Source organism: Nothoprocta perdicaria, unplaced genomic scaffold, assembly GCF_003342845.1.
Source record: "Nothoprocta perdicaria isolate Ctin4 unplaced genomic scaffold, notPer1 scaffold_126, whole genome shotgun sequence".
Taxonomy (NCBI): domain Eukaryota; kingdom Metazoa; phylum Chordata; class Aves; order Tinamiformes; family Tinamidae; genus Nothoprocta; species Nothoprocta perdicaria.
The window spans coordinates 1,370,441-1,386,086 of NW_020454383.1; the positions used below are offsets into that span (position 1 = coordinate 1,370,441).

A 15,646-nucleotide genomic window follows, 5' to 3' on the forward strand; every position below is an offset into this window, starting at 1 on the left:
GTCTGATAAAACTTACCCATTTCATACTCTGCCCTTCTCCTCTATTCCTACCTTTGTAGTCGTGTAAGCAGCCAAGGGCACATAAAAGAGGATATAGGAGAAGTATGGAGTTACAGGAAGTTTCTTGTCTAACCTCATTCTGGAAATGAGGGGTGTTTAGAAGCCTCTGGTTCATTTTTTAGGCGGTGCATTAACTTATATTGTATTAAGGCAATGCATTACCTTATATTAGATTTCTGTTCTGTTTCCTCGTGAGGTTTTGCCATGGGAGGGAAAAAGCAGATTAAATATTTTATCATTTCACCTGTCTGTCCTCTCCAAAGGTACCAGTCATTCTCTTTCCCGATAATTTTGTTGGCTGATGTAATCAGACTGGCTGCTAATCAGAGCGATCTTGGTAGCCTAATTCTGTACCTGATCTCTGTTTGTTTGTGCTTCAAGGTCTTTGACAGAGTACGAGAAGATTGCCCTAATTTCCACGAGAAGATTAAGCCTATTAATGCTGAACTCACTCAGCCCAAGCTGGCCATCAGCGCTGAAGATGAGGAGGAGCTCCTAACCCACATCAATATTGTCTTCCACTGTGCTGCAACAGTTCGCTTTGATGAACCCCTGAAGTATGTTCCCCTTTCTCTGCTCTTTGTATTTGATAAGTATCATTCACTTCCTCACTGGATCTCACTTACGCGGTCCAGAATGTTATTCAGAGCACCTCATTTAGTGCATGAGCGCAATAAGTTTGCCATTTCCAAATTCTTCTTGATTGAATTTGCAGTGCAAGTGCCCTGAAAATATGTGCATATGTACGTCAAAAGTGAAGTATTTTGGCAGAGATACGTGGGAGCAGAAGTACTGCAGTCTTGGGTTCTACTGTACTAAGAGTGACCTAAAACTGGGACAGGAAAGAGTGTGCTGTAGGTCAAGAAGGAAATGCTTTGGCAAAACTAGTCAAAAACTGCTTGAAGTGGAACTGTGTTATGTCTGACTCTAAAGCTTTTCTTAATGGCCTTTATCGCTCTATGTAGCTGAAGCAAGAAATGAGATATTTTTTAGGCAAATAGACTGTCAAGGGTTTTAAGGAACCTAAGATTCGGTATTATTAACTGTTAAAATAAATGATCATTTTCTGAAGGCACTCATTTGAGAAGTGCCTGTGCAGGTAGATGTTCTGCTAAGAAAGAATAATAGAAATAAGCAACTTAACCAAGACCAATTGTGTAAGCACTTTTATGCAAATGCTTAATATCTAAAAACCAAAATGGATTATTTTGATTGCCAGATCTTGACAATCTTTGAAAAACACACAATTAATAATCACAATGTTTATTTGACCCTGGTTAAATAGTTATCTGCTGTGTCCACCATAAACAATTCCTCTTACAAGAACTGAGTAGAGAACCCGTAAGAAGAGTACCAGCCCTTGATTTAATCAGGACTTGTATATAGACTGTGGACTTACATATGCTTTAGTAACTGTAAAAATTCTTAAATCAATATAGGAACAACTATACTATGAAAATATACTACAGTGACATCTAAGAGAATCTACATTTAAAATAAGGAAATTTGTTAGAAGAAATGATTTAAATTCTTATCTGCTTGCGGAAAGTCTATTTTTTTATCTGCTACGGAGTCTGTTTGAAGGCTGATTACATGTTATCTATCAAAATCTCCCAAAAATCTATGAAAATCTTTGGAACAGCAAAAATTGAGCATATTGAAACAGCAAAGAATAAGAACTAGTTAGATTAAATGTTCTGCCCTTCAAAATATTGCCTTTAGAAGGGTAAAGTAAGTAAAGGGTAAAGAAGGGTAAAGAAGGGTAAGGTAGGTAATTAAGAACAAAAATGTTAGCAAGTTAAATGTGAAAGCAGCTCAAAAAAAATTTGAGCAACATCTTACTAAAGACACAAAAACTCATTTTTTAAACATATCAGAAGTGTAAAGCCTGCCACAGAATCTGTAGACAGCTGAGGTATAAAAACAGTACTGCGAAGATACATGAAAAGCAGTAATAGAGAAAGTAGATGATTTGGCATCGGTGTGCAGCACGCTTTGAGAATTCTATGGATGGAGCTCTTGTGGGGGAGAAATCTAAGAAAATGTGCTGCAATAGAATGTTAATAGATGCAATTTTTAATATAAATGCAAAAATGAAGAATAACAAATCAATAGGATCAGATGATATCTGACCCTGACCCTGAAAATCTGAAGGAACTCAGAATGTTCTGAGTGCAGTTGTGTGCATCCATCTCAGAAGGAACTCAGTGAAAAAGAGATGTTCACAGAGCATATATCTTTTCATGTGAGGAGAACGTAAGATAGAAATAGTCCTTTTGCAAGAAGGACAAACAAGAAGGAAATAAAAATCCAAAAAATCAAAAAACTATTCCACAAACGTACGAAAAAAAATGAAAGTCTCTGTCAGTGTCCAAACCTTAGGCATACTCTTTTTATTTGTTTTCATTTATTTGGACTAAATACAGTTTCTCTTCACATAATGAAATCTGCAGTGCTATAATTGATTTCTTTAGCATATACTGTACAAGAAAGCATTTTTAATAATCTTGAGTATGTTGTGGAAAGATTCTATTTCTAGACTGAACAGATTGCATCTTCCTTAGGCTTTTTCCTTTGCAGAGAGGAAAGTGTCTTTCACTGAATTCAATTCAATGAACCTCTCCTTACTGAGCTTCATTGCAGTTAATCCCTGGAACATCCCTAACTATGCAAGATGCTTCAAGGTTGACCTTGCTAACCAAGACTCATTTTCCTCTCCCTCTTATCACTCTCATTTCTTAGAAAAATTTGGACTTTCATCTCTATTGCAGCTCTTTTTAATATATGTATTTCTGAGCAAAAGCCCCTTTGCTGTCTTCTGAAACCATATGTCTCTGGTTTAGACCTTAAGGAGACTGTCAAATGGGGATTATAGGAACCATAATGCCACAGTAGTCGAATGCGTTGGAATTATTTGTATCAGGAGAAGATGGCAAATATGCCACTAGCAAAATGTTACCTCCAGTCCCTGGAGCTGATGAAAAATATCCAAGTTGCATTCTGTTGAAAAGAGAGTGGAACTTGTGTCATTGCTCTGAAAATAATTTTTGCCTTTGCATTTCATGGAAAATTTCCTCTTTGTTGCAACTCCTTCCTTTCCCTTACTTGCCTTTTCATTATTTTTAAGGTAGTTAAGGAAGTTGTTAGGGGGTTAGATATATACTTATATACTTTTTTTTTCTTTCTACTGCTCTCTTTAGACATGCCCTGCAGCTGAATGCGATGGGCACACAGCGACTTCTAGAGCTGGCCCGGCAGATGCAGAAGCTTGAGGCATTCATCCATATCTCCACGGCCTATGCTAACTGTGTACGGAAGCGCATAGATGAAGTCATCTACCCACCTCCTGCTGAGCCCAAGAAGCTCTTCGATTTAGTAGAGTGAGTTGGAACAGGATAGCTTGTTCTGACATAGGTTTTGCCTCATTTTGCAGACAACCTCTGACAGAATTATTCACTTAATCTCTATTATGCTATTTCCTTTCACACTACTGTTGTTATTTTATTGCTTTGTATGCACACACACACACACACACACACATACACACACACACACTAGCTGGCCATGGTGAAAGGGAGACCAAGAGAAGAGAGCGCTTTCATTCTAGTTTGTTCTGAGGTTTACTTCACAGGTAATTTCATGCACTATGTCTGGCATAGGTGGATTTTCTCTTGAAAGTAGCTTTACTGAAGTTTTCTAAAAGTTGAAGAAATAGAAACACTTTTTTGGAATCTTTTTTATCTGGAGAGTTGCTGAAGGTACATTTGACAATCATTTGGTTGATCTTAACAATATTTTTTCCAAACACAGAATTACAAACATAAGTTATATATAATAACACTGTGATACCAGCTGCCACTATTTTTTTCCACACACAAGTTCTAAAATAACTGTGTAATTTTTGAGAGTCCAATATTGAGTCAACCCACAGTAAATTTTACGTAAGTGTGTTTGCTCCCAGAATTGGAGTTGTGCTGCTTCTTTCTGTAAGAGTCCGTTCTGTTTTTACCATGGTAAAGACTGGGTTTTTTCATATTTACTTCTTTATCTCTCCAACTTCCCAACATTGGTTCCAATTGTTTCAACAACTGTGAAGAATCAAACCACAATTATATGAGATGCTGAACCAGGAACATATTTTAGAAAAAACTCTAAAAGTTTTAGAAAAGCTTTCCAGGAGAGGCTCACCTTTCAAGGACTGCCGCTGGAGCTGCTGACTAATAGTTACTTTCCATGACTGACTGTTCACACTGTGTTCACACAACCACCATTCAGTGGGAGCATTCAGGCCACAGTAGAACAGCAAACAGCCTTGTTTAACGGAATTTTCTGAAATGCAGAATAATAAGAAAGAATAGAAAAATCTACTGACAAAAGCCCCAAGAAAATCTTCCTCTTACAAGAACTAGATTTGCCAATAGCTATAGCTTTGTTTCTGTTTGTTTTTCTAATAGCATGCATGTTGAACTGCTGATTTCATGGAGCTGTCTGCCATGATTCTAACATCTCTTACTCAGTTGTAAGTGCCAGTTCAGCAATCTTTAAGCCCATGGTGGACTATCTTTCCTATAAATGTGACCTTAAATGTATCTATAATGAAACTTATCTGCTGTCTTTTTGTTCACTGGCAAATGATGTGCCCTAGAGTTCATCACAATCAATATTACATTTAATTGTCCAAAAGAGCTTAGCATCATCTTCAAATTTAGAAATGATTAAGGCTAATGGCTCAGATAAAGACAGTTCAGCAAAGAAATGAGTGCTAATCAGCAACATGCAACGTGACTGGCTACTGCAGACATTGCAAATTCTATTGCTTCATATAATACAAAAAGAATTCATGTATCATAATATGAATGTACAGCAGAGAGAATGAAGTATAAAGGAAAGGTTGAGTCACAGAAGATGGACTTCCAGAAATGTTATTCAATGTTTTTTCTTAGTCAAATAATTAGATATTTTGTTGGAGTTTTTTTGCATGCATTTTCAAATTGTTTTTGTTTTTCTTACATCCTATTGGTACTTTCAATGAGATAGAAGTCACAGTATGCACTCTGCTAGGATGTTACCTTCAAGAAGGGCAAAAAAATGTGAAAAGATATATAAAGACTTTTTCAAAAAAGAAGAAGAAATATAGGTCAAATTTTGCACCAGTCAGCTTTCATTTGTATGGCAAACAGCACTTAGAGTGTTCTTTTATAAATCGAAAACTGAGGCTGCCATCTAACGTGGCTATGCATCTGCTGTTCAAAACCTTCTCTCAGATAGCAATCGGGGCTGGCAAAACTGAAATGGGCTGTGCAGGCTTATGTGTTTTATTGTGTCATTTGTCTGGCTTCATCTGCTGCTAGTGTTTTTTTATAGGGTTAATGCCTCACAAAACTCTTTTTAACTAGAAAATTTCTAGAAATGCATTAAAAGAAATTAACTCAGAAGCTAAATAAGAGACCAGTTTAACGGTTCATTTAGCCACACAATTGATACATATACTTATGATTCTTTCCAGTTTAAAGCACATGGAATTCCCAGCTATTTCTTTCTGTCTCTCTTTTTTTTCCCCTCCTATCTATCTCTGCTTTCAAGTGTTTTGATTCTTACCTGCAACTAAAGCTTTTGGCTTAATTGGTGTAAACCAAAAGCTGCGCTTCTAAGTGCTGCCAAGCCAGTAGAGGAAACATATAATCTGTCATATTAAGTGAGGTTTGCTTTAATCTAAAGCTGAGGGAAATCAGCTTTGAAGGGTGTGCTGAGGTAAGGAACAGAGCACACAGTACAGTGGGGGTTGCAGCAGAACTAGCTATTTTATTACAGAATATGTAGAAGGTTGGTAATCATTTATAGAAAAGAGCATGTCTTATTAATAGAAATTGTAAACATAGAAAAAATATATTTTCTTGGGATAAAATATTTAGTGCATACATGTGATGTATGGAGGGGGTTAGGGCTGTGTAATTTGCATCTTTTTCTTATAGGACAGTGGCAGCTGTGAGCAAAAGCAGTTGCTTTATGATTTAGCATTTGAAGAGTCTTCAAAGTAGGTCATAGAAAATGTAGAGGAGTAGAAACTTTGCCTTGCTGATTTGTCAGTTCGTTACTTCCAAGATGGTAATATGGGTAAGTCAAACAACCTGGTAGCAGGGTACTGTTGAGGTTGGAGCTTGTTCCTGTTGATGCCCATTGAAACATAAATAAAGGCCTATCTAGAAGATAAGGGAATGGAGGAATTTCTTTTACTTGTAATTCTACACTCCTCTTTGCTTTGTAAGAAACGCTAATCTGTGAGCTATATTTAAAAAAATAGAAGGAGAAAAAAAAAAAAAAACTTGCATGCACTGAATCTGAATTCCTCAATCAGTGTAGTCTTTGCCCAAGCTCCAAAGAAATAGATATCTCCTTTTGATAGGTTGTTAATTAAGGGCAGTTTAGCTGTTTAACTGTTGTGTCTGAGTTCTGTAATGTCCAAGTTCCAAATATCTGACTGACGTCTGTATAGTTCAACTTTGTGGTTTACGCAAACACTTTTTTGCCTTGTGTCTGAAACATGGGTCTTATGTTGCAAAGAAAATTATTTTGCCTGAGTAAAGCTATTTTTTTAGTTCTTTTTAAATTTTGATTTCTGTATAGCAAAGATTCTCAGATTTAAAAACAAAATAGTTTAGAAACTGAGAGCTTCACTAAAATCAACTCTTTCCCACTAAACATGGTGAGTGTCAATGAATCAGTGTTTTTCATATGACTCTTTTCGAAGAATATTTCCAGCCACCTTTAGTCAGAGGCATCAGAGAAGCAATGTGGCACCTGAATGACCAGGTGTTTGTGCTTTTAATTTGATTTCATCAAATAGTTCCAAAACTCTGACAGTCTTGACCTTATTCTTCTCCTCCTGCCCTTGGCCTATTTCTAAAATTCAAGATGACAGGAGGTGAACTGAGGATTAATAGGAAACAGTATCCTTGGAACATCCCTGAGAAGAACAAGCCTATTCAGTCTGACCTGTAAGTCCATTGACTTCATTACAAATTGGATTATAAGGAGTTAATCTTTGATTCAGTGGTGTAACATCAGACTGTTGAAAGCCTGTCCTGAATTGGCAACAGTGTGCAAGGGCTCTGGAAGTACAGCCAGTTCCCTTTCTTCAGGTCTAAGTGCTGGCAGGGCCACTGAAGTATTTCTTGTTTGCCAGGGCAGACTTCAAGACTTAGACCTTCACTGCAGCACCAAAGTGGCAAGGGTGATGTTTTTAAAGTTATATAGGTACCTATTTCTAATAGGTATCAACATCCATTAGATACTTCCACACCTCAGAAAAAGACTCAGTCTTTTCTTAGCAGCTAACACTGATAGTTTCCTAATTTTCTATGGGAACAAGGTAGAAGAAATTCAGTAGAAAGGTATATCTTTCTTACATTTCTTAGACCAGTGTCTAGTGCCCAAACAAAATCAGCTTTCCTTGTATGAACAAAGGATATGTTTCCATAGATGAACTATCAAGTGCACAAGGCATGTTTTTTTTTCAGAAAGAACCATGAACACTGCACAGACCTCTCTTAAGCTGTGCTGTTTGTGTGATTAAAGTAGAAACTTGTATCATTATTTACCTAGAAACTAGTAGGTTTATCGAGGACACTGTAGATAAAGTGTTCTTGTAAGGGTCTTTATAATCAGCAACTCGAATATCACACTAATTACTGCTTTTACCTTTTTTAACTTTTATATACTACTCAGAAGGGTAACTCAGGTTCCTAAAAATTTTCTGGAAATGCAGTAGGAAGTATGCACAGGCTGTTTTGACTAGGGATGAGGGAGGAAGAGTTCAATTTTGGAAAGCTCCATCAGACCATGTAGACCATGGCTTATCTATAGATTGAAGTGAAGCTTAAGACACTACAGAGATCTCCTTTACAGTAACATAGCATAGATACCTGTAATTAAGCTATCCATTATACTGTGGAACTCACAGGGAGTTATTTTGCATTTCCTAGGTTATTTGTTTTCTCCTGTCTCCCATATAGCTGTTACAGACAAATCCAAATCAGTTACTCCTTGCTTTGTCTTGAATGGCTTTGAGTTGTGCATCCTTTGTTTCAGATGAGGATTCTTATCTCCCTGCTTCTTTTTTGTTGTGTTTGTTTTTGCCTCAGTTCTCTCTCTGTGTGGCAGATGATACTGATAGTCTCCTTTTTGCCTTCGTTAGGTGGTTGGATGAATCTATTATTCAAGACATCACACCCAAGCTACTTGGGGACTGGCCTAACACCTATACCTACACCAAAGCCTTGTCAGAATACCTGATTCAGCAAGAAAAAGGAAACTTGAACATTGCTATCATCAGGCCATCCATTGTGGGAGCCAGCTGGCATGAGCCTTTCCCAGTAAGCACAATTGCTTTTCTTTCTACAACAGTTCCCTATTGAGAGCATTTTGATAGAGTTGCAGTTGCTGTGCTTCCAAGAGGCTGGCACTACTGGCAGCAGGGTTTGCTTGAGAAACAGTGGCCTCAGTTTATAGGAAGGAAAGTGGGAAAGGTGAGGAGGACCTGTATCTGCACAGAACAGAAAAATCTAGTTCTAGCTGAGCTATTAAGTACTGAAGAGCAGCCTGGACCTCATATGGTCTCTTGATAGTGTCATGTGCAATTGCCTTAGTCTTTGGCTTATACTAATTACATTAGTCTTTGCCTTATATTCCTAAGTTATTGAATTCACTGGATGCACACTTATATGGGACTTCTGTGGATACGAATGTGTTATCCATGGAATTAAATCCAGCTGTGCTTTTGGACTAAAATAATTTGCTAGGTTAAATATTCTAGTAGTAATAATTTGGTACTGCAGCCAAACTTAAAAGACAAGATAAACTCACCTTTGCCTTTTGAGCAACTTGAAACGTGCCAAAGATGTCTGAGATAGAGCTGAAGCTATGGGCAAACTCACAGTCTCAGAAAGACAGAGTAAATTATGTTCAGTGTCATAAAACTTTTTCAGGTCAGCCTGCTCATGATTGCTTTTAATACTAACTCCCATAAGAGGCAGTTTCCCCAACCTGAAGTAGGGTGGATTCAAAAGTCAAGAATGGTATTCTTCTCTTCCTTGCCATAGAAAATAGCTGGAGTAATCAAATCAGTCTTAGTGACATTTATACATTGTAGGTCAGTGGATATATTCCACATTGTGTACAGCGGATATATACCACTGTTTCCAGCAAATGTGACAGTACCAAGATAGCATTTTTCAGTGTTTTTAAAGCCAGAATTTATTCATGTAGTAATTTTCCTAAAAGAATGTTGACTCTATTGTTAATAAGCAAATAACAGGCAATATGAGGTGTCATACAAGGCAACCTCTTTTTAAAATCAGTTAAACACTTTGTATTTTTGTTGTTTTCTGACTATTGTCCCAAAAAGGCTGGCACCCTTCTTAGCTGTTGTTTCTTTGCTTCTTCATCTATACCATAGCATTAAAGCCCTTTCACCCTTGTGGAGTCCGTGTAAGCAACATATTACTGAAAGAGTAATGGGGTTTTTTTTTCTTTTTTGCAGGGTTGGATTGACAGCTTCAATGGGACAAGTGGAATCTTTGTTGCAGTACGTGTAGTTACTATTTAAAATGTACTTAAAAGGGAGTTAAAAGCTACTATAGAGTAGCTCTAGAGTTCCTATTTAAGCCCCACTTAGAAACTGTGTGGAGAAAAAGGGATCACAGCGGTTTTATCAGTCTGGTAAAAAGAGGTATCACACACTTGTGTGATATCTATACATCTATATGCCTGCATCTATATGCACCTTACAGGATGTTTATGCTGCATTCAAAAAAAGATACTGAACAAGTATTCATGATGCAAATCAACATCTCTCCTAAAATCTCAGGATACTAGAATTAAGATAGTGCTTAAAATCCTGTTTACACTCTGCTCCATAAGCATTCCATTATAGTTTTTAATTAAATTACTGTAGTTTTCTTCAAGGTCCCCTACTTTTCAGGAGACCACTTAGATCTTAAGAGAGAATTATTCTGGTGGCTGGATGAAGTAAGGCAACCAGGAATATGATTTTGGAGGAAGTCCTGCACTGAACCCTGGGATGGATCATATATTTTTTTTTTCTGTGAAGTCCTGAGAGTACTTGTCTGATTAACCATATAATAACTCTGTGGGGATGAAGTGTGTTCATTGTGCTTTCATTTATCTTTATATGTATTTTTGTTATGTTCACTGTAGAACAGTTTATGACAACTCATCAATAATAAATATTCTGGTCTCATTCCCCATGTCCTGTACAGTAATTCTCCCTGTACAGAATACAATCAGATAGTATTAACTATCCATTCAGACTCCTCCAGTCATGTGGATGATTCATTATATTCATGCTTAGCACTGGTGTGAAAAACTGCTGAGTAAAGTAATAAAGAACAAACTCGTAAGATAACTGAGTCTCTTGAGAAAAAGTTTTACTGTGAAATTATATCATTAATTGCAATCTAGCATTGCAAACAGTAATGCTCTGTACTCTTTCTCCATGTTAATATTTATTTCTGAGCTACAATCACTGCTTTAATCCTATTAGTGTGTTATGAGGTGTACCTATGGACGAGTATTTTTGTTCAGTTATGCTTTGCCAACCCGACCCGTCCAACCAAAACAATGAGCCTGCTGTGGTGTATAACAAGATTAGCAATCTGAAATCATGGAAGAGCAGAATAAAATTCAGAGCTTATCTTATTTAAAAAGCTCACTTACAACTTAAGTAAAGTATAAATAGAAGCTGTAACAGTTACCTCTGGAATCCACAGGTAAATTGGTGGGTGTATCCCAGCTAATCCTTTTATTGAAAACCCCAGTTATACATTTCACAAAGGTTCAAAAAGCCCAAACATGTAATTTGTGTTCACAACATGTGAACTATTTTTCTCACAGTTTATCTAAAACAATTTTTAGCTTCCAACTTTTTTCCTCTATGATCAACATGCTCGTAAAGCTTGTACTGCACCTCTTCGCATTAGGCTTGGTGTCTTGTACTGTTCTTAATGTTGTTTCACATCTTGATATCACCACAAGACGGAGAAATTTTACAATTCCTTACATTTCCAGAGCCACTGTTTACATTTTCATGTGACAGGCACTGAACTGTGTAGAAATATCTGTGAGTTTTGACTTTTTATGATTATTCTTCAGCATTAAAAAATCGTCCATGACAAAAGTATGTCAAGCCTGGGAAAAAAAAGCATATTATGAAAAAAGGTTTCATTGCATTGCTTTTTGTTCTCTGTCAGTGAGTTACCTAAGTAATAAATTACAGCAGTTAGTTGTCATACACAGATCATAGGTCAGTACATTATGAAACACAGGGCCAAGCCTAAGCATCTTCATATAAAAGCATGCCAATCAAATCTTTTGTCATGTAAAAAACATTTTTCCATCTCCTTTTTTTCTCTCTCTTTTTCTCTCTTTCTCTCTCTTTCTCTCTCTCTTTTACTGTCAGCAAGTGAAAAACACTTAATGACTAAGCATTTGGAAATTTTGTCATACATTACAGTCTTTTTTTTTCAAAAAGCACACAAGTATATTTTATAAATTTCACCTTTGCAACTCAGAAAAGTAACTACCTTTTTTTGATCTTCCCAGTAGAAATTCCTGACTTCCCTGAATGTAGCAGATAATATTTGTCTACCACCATTTACCAGTTGCTGCCAAACTTACTTGGACTGGTACTAGTTTTCTGAAAGTGAAACATATATTATTACCAAGCCTAAGAGACTTCTAATCTCCTGAGCTGAAATAGCATACTTGTTCTGAGTTAAGGTGCTTAGATATGGTGTAATGGTAATTTCTTTGTGGTGGTTCAAAAAATAACCCACAAACATCTGAGTTACAGGTTAGTTTGTTTTTCTGGAACATGTTGGATTAAAAATAGATGTCTGGGTCAACTATACTTGAAAAGCATATTTACTAGTATATTTACTACTAGAAAGTAGCTTTATTAGTCTTAATTAAAGATGGAGAAAGCAGAGGGGAAGCCTTCCCATACTAAAATCCTCACTTTCAGCTTTTAACCAAAAATCATTCTTTATGGAAAACAATTCTCAAATTCAATTTTGGTTCAGGTATTTTGAGGTTCATCCAGGCAGAATCTGAACGGCAATACTTGTAAAAATTGTTCCACAGTAATTATTTGAGGCTGATCATTTTTTCCACAAATACAGATCTCTCAAATATTCATTAAAAACTGGGAATTGTGGTTGCTTCAGCTGCTGAGGGGAAAAGCATTATTTGCTGATTGAAAAAGAAAATAACATTTCTTCTGGGCTGTAATTGAGGCATTTTGTCTCACAGATCCACATTAAATATAAAGACCTTCTTCCCTGCAAGGCAATGCTCAGCTGCTTTCAGGCAGAACCATGGTTTAGTTCATGTTCTGGCCTCAGTAACTGGCCCCAGAGCTCTTCATCTAGGATGCTGTCTGAAAATGTCAGACTCAAAATCTCAGAGAGTTCAGCTACAGTTGCTTCTACTTCATCTAAGAGAATAAAGTCAACAAATACAAATAAAGGTCAAACCATACCCAGTAAAGAAATACCAAAACTTGCAGGACATAATTTACCACATTTAAACCTGAAATGTCTATTAAATGCACAATATTTAGTTTTTATTTGATTATGGTTCAGTTGTGAATGACAATCACATTTTGTTCTGAGTACAAGGGGGTTTGCAGCACATCCATCAGACATTCCATTTTTAAATCTGGCCTCAAAAAGTAATTTAGGGCACTCATGAAAATGCAGTTGTTGATCAGACAATGGTCTGTAGTGGGCACTTATTTACAGAAGCTGAAAATTCACAGTTGAGCTTGGTTGGCTGCTTTGGTTCCTTTTAATTGCTTGATTTGTTTTGTTTTGATTTTTTTCTTTTTTTTTTCCCCCACAAAGTGGAGGGAAGAATAAGAATTGTTCTAGGTGTCCCTGCTTGTGCAGGGGAAGTTGGACTAGATGATCTCCAAAGGTCCCTTCCAACCTTAATCATTCTGTGATTCTATGATTCTGTGAATTCATAGTGATATTAAAAGTTAGAGGTTGTGTGCTTAAATAGTATGTCAGTTCTAAAATAAGTCAGCAAAGATCAATTTTCATGACACAGGTTTAAGAGAACTGCTACTCACCTTTATTTCAATCTTTCTACTAGGCTGAACCAGCTCATGAAAATTAAGTCAATAAGAAGTGGGACTCCCTTACTCACTGGGTTCTCGTCTTCTTCATCCAACTCAGATTTATGGCATCTTATATCCTGTATATTTTATATCCTGTGGACTGTTTAGTTTAGTTGCACCTCTGCTGTACTTTTGGAGCTTCTTATTTATTTGTTCTCTACAGTCCTGACACATTTATTTTCTTTCTCCCAGTTCATCTCCAATCTCTGTATTTCGTGTAATCAAATCTGCCATGTTCCTGATATCTGTTCTTTTAAGCTTCTCCCAGACATTCCTGTGCTATAGGACTTCCAAACATGATCATGGAAATCCTTTGATGAAGATTGAAGTCTATACACATACGTATATATATATATATTATATATTATATATATAAATAAAATGTGTGTGTGTGTGTGTGTGTGTGTGTGTGTGTGTATATTTCTGGAGCATGACCCATGACAAATTCACTTAATGTTCTTCCCTCCTTTCCTTTTTTGTTCTCAATACTATGTATTTTCACTCATCATCATCTGAGTTTTGTTTTAAACCAAGCAGCAAGGTAGCAGCAGCAAGGGCAGGGACACATCTTGTCTGTCTTTTTGCACCTAACAGATAAAAATTCAGAGAAGTGACAGGTGTGTTTAAAATTATCCTGAAAATACAGAACAGAGCACTCTAAATGAGATTCATGTCTGTTGTCACAGAAACAAAACAATGTTCTACAGCAGATGCCAGGCTTAGAAAGTACTAAAGTAAAAGTTTCTCCTCACTCAAAGATGAAGAAATCTTACTGTGTCCTTGCTGTCAGTGACTTTTTTCCTTTCTCATGCAGGCAGGTAAAGGGATCCTGCGATCCGTCATTGCCAATAATGAAGCAGTGGCAGACATGATTCCAGTAGATGTTGTCATCAACCTCACCCTTGCGGCCGGGTGGTACACTGCCGTGCACAGGTGGGAAGGCAATCCTCTTTTTGCTAGACTAGGCCATGTTATGATTTTATCTGGACTGTGAAAGGAACCAGGACATAAGCTAGTCAAATACCTACATGAGATCTTAGCTTGTTGCTTGACTCTCATTTAAATTCTAAGGCTGGCACGACTTGGAGTAGTAAAAGTAATAAAGACAGACTTTTGAGAATAAGGAAATCTCTAAAGCTGTAGATGATACCTGTGCCTCCATATAGTTTAAGCTCAATTAACAAGTCTCTCAAAAATTTTATTTCTGAAGTCTAAGAACTTAACAGCTTACTGTCTCTTCTCAGGAGCTTCATCTCAGACAGCTGTGTTGAGTCACTTTGCAGCTGGCTTCTGGGTTTTCCTGGTAAAGATTCTCTGGGTGACTTTCTTGGAAGCATTGTATGATATACATATATGTGGGATTGTTTGGTAGGGGAGGCAATCTAAAAACTCCATTTGTTACTTTGTTAAGAAGAGTACCTGTAACTGATACTAAGGATTTAATATCTTTTTCACATGTGCTTCTGGTGTTGACCTTTAATTGTTTTGTAGGAAATGCTACATATAGTAACTTGAACACAGGGTTCCTAAAAGAAACTTAAAAGGCAGCTCACCTTCTCTTCAGAATTATTTTTCTCATAGTTTCTTTCCCATTCATTAGCAATAGACAAGGTAGCACAGACTGTTATGCTTCTGAGAAAAATAAATGCAGCCTCTCCCTGACCGCTTCCTTCCCTTCCTCCACCCCCAGTAGAGTCGCCAGTGTACGTGGGCTACAGTCTGCCCTAGAAAGACAGAAGAGGCCAAAAGTGCATAACAGACAGTAGTCAGCACCATGTGTAGAATTCCGGGCTCCAGCTATGGTAGGAGAAGTGTTGTATTTCCTAAGTCTTTTTTGTAGAAGATGCATGTTTTTAGTCTAGTTCCCATATAAATAATTGTAATGTTAAAGGAACAAATATAGAACTTGATTTAAACTTTATGTGGCTGGGCAAAACCCCAAGGTTGGTAATTTCTATACAAAAATGAAGAACCTGAGCCCTCTGCAAATTACATTTGTGTGAAAGAGTTTCAGGATTAGATTCTTTCTTGAAGAACAGTGTGTGTTGTCTAATTAGAAGGTCAGTATCCTACAGGGCAAGTGACATTATCGAGAAGAAATAGATTCTAAACTTTATCAGAGAAATGCAAAATTCATTAAATAGTGTAGAAGCTCAACCAGTATTGCAAGATCACTGACCTAACCTGAAGAGTGGAAAAAAAAAATGTCACCAGATATATAGTCTTTTTTGGAAGCTGCATAAAACCTGTTTATTGGAGTTTAATGGGCCTGACTTACTCGAGTAGGCAGAAGTCTCTACTTTCACTTTGGTGCATTTGCAGCAGGCTTTGCATGTGGCTTGACACTAGGCTACTTTCCTGTATGGCTGCCTATTATGGCCATGCTGT

The 15,646-nt window shown here is 37.0% G+C and overlaps 1 protein-coding gene across 3 annotated transcripts in view; it reads left to right on the forward strand.

The window, feature by feature from the left end:
- FAR2 (fatty acyl-CoA reductase 2) overlaps positions 1–15,646 on the forward strand; it is a 126,200-nt gene that overhangs the window by 91,360 nt on the left and 19,194 nt on the right. For all 3 annotated transcript variants that reach the window (XM_026033234.1, XM_026033236.1, XM_026033235.1), the window contains 5 exons: positions 442–617; positions 3,261–3,440; positions 8,255–8,432; positions 9,599–9,643; positions 14,073–14,191. In XM_026033234.1, the coding sequence (XP_025889019.1) occupies positions 442–617; positions 3,261–3,440; positions 8,255–8,432; positions 9,599–9,643; positions 14,073–14,191 (698 nt within the window). The remainder of the gene's footprint in view (positions 1–441; positions 618–3,260; positions 3,441–8,254; positions 8,433–9,598; positions 9,644–14,072; positions 14,192–15,646) is intronic.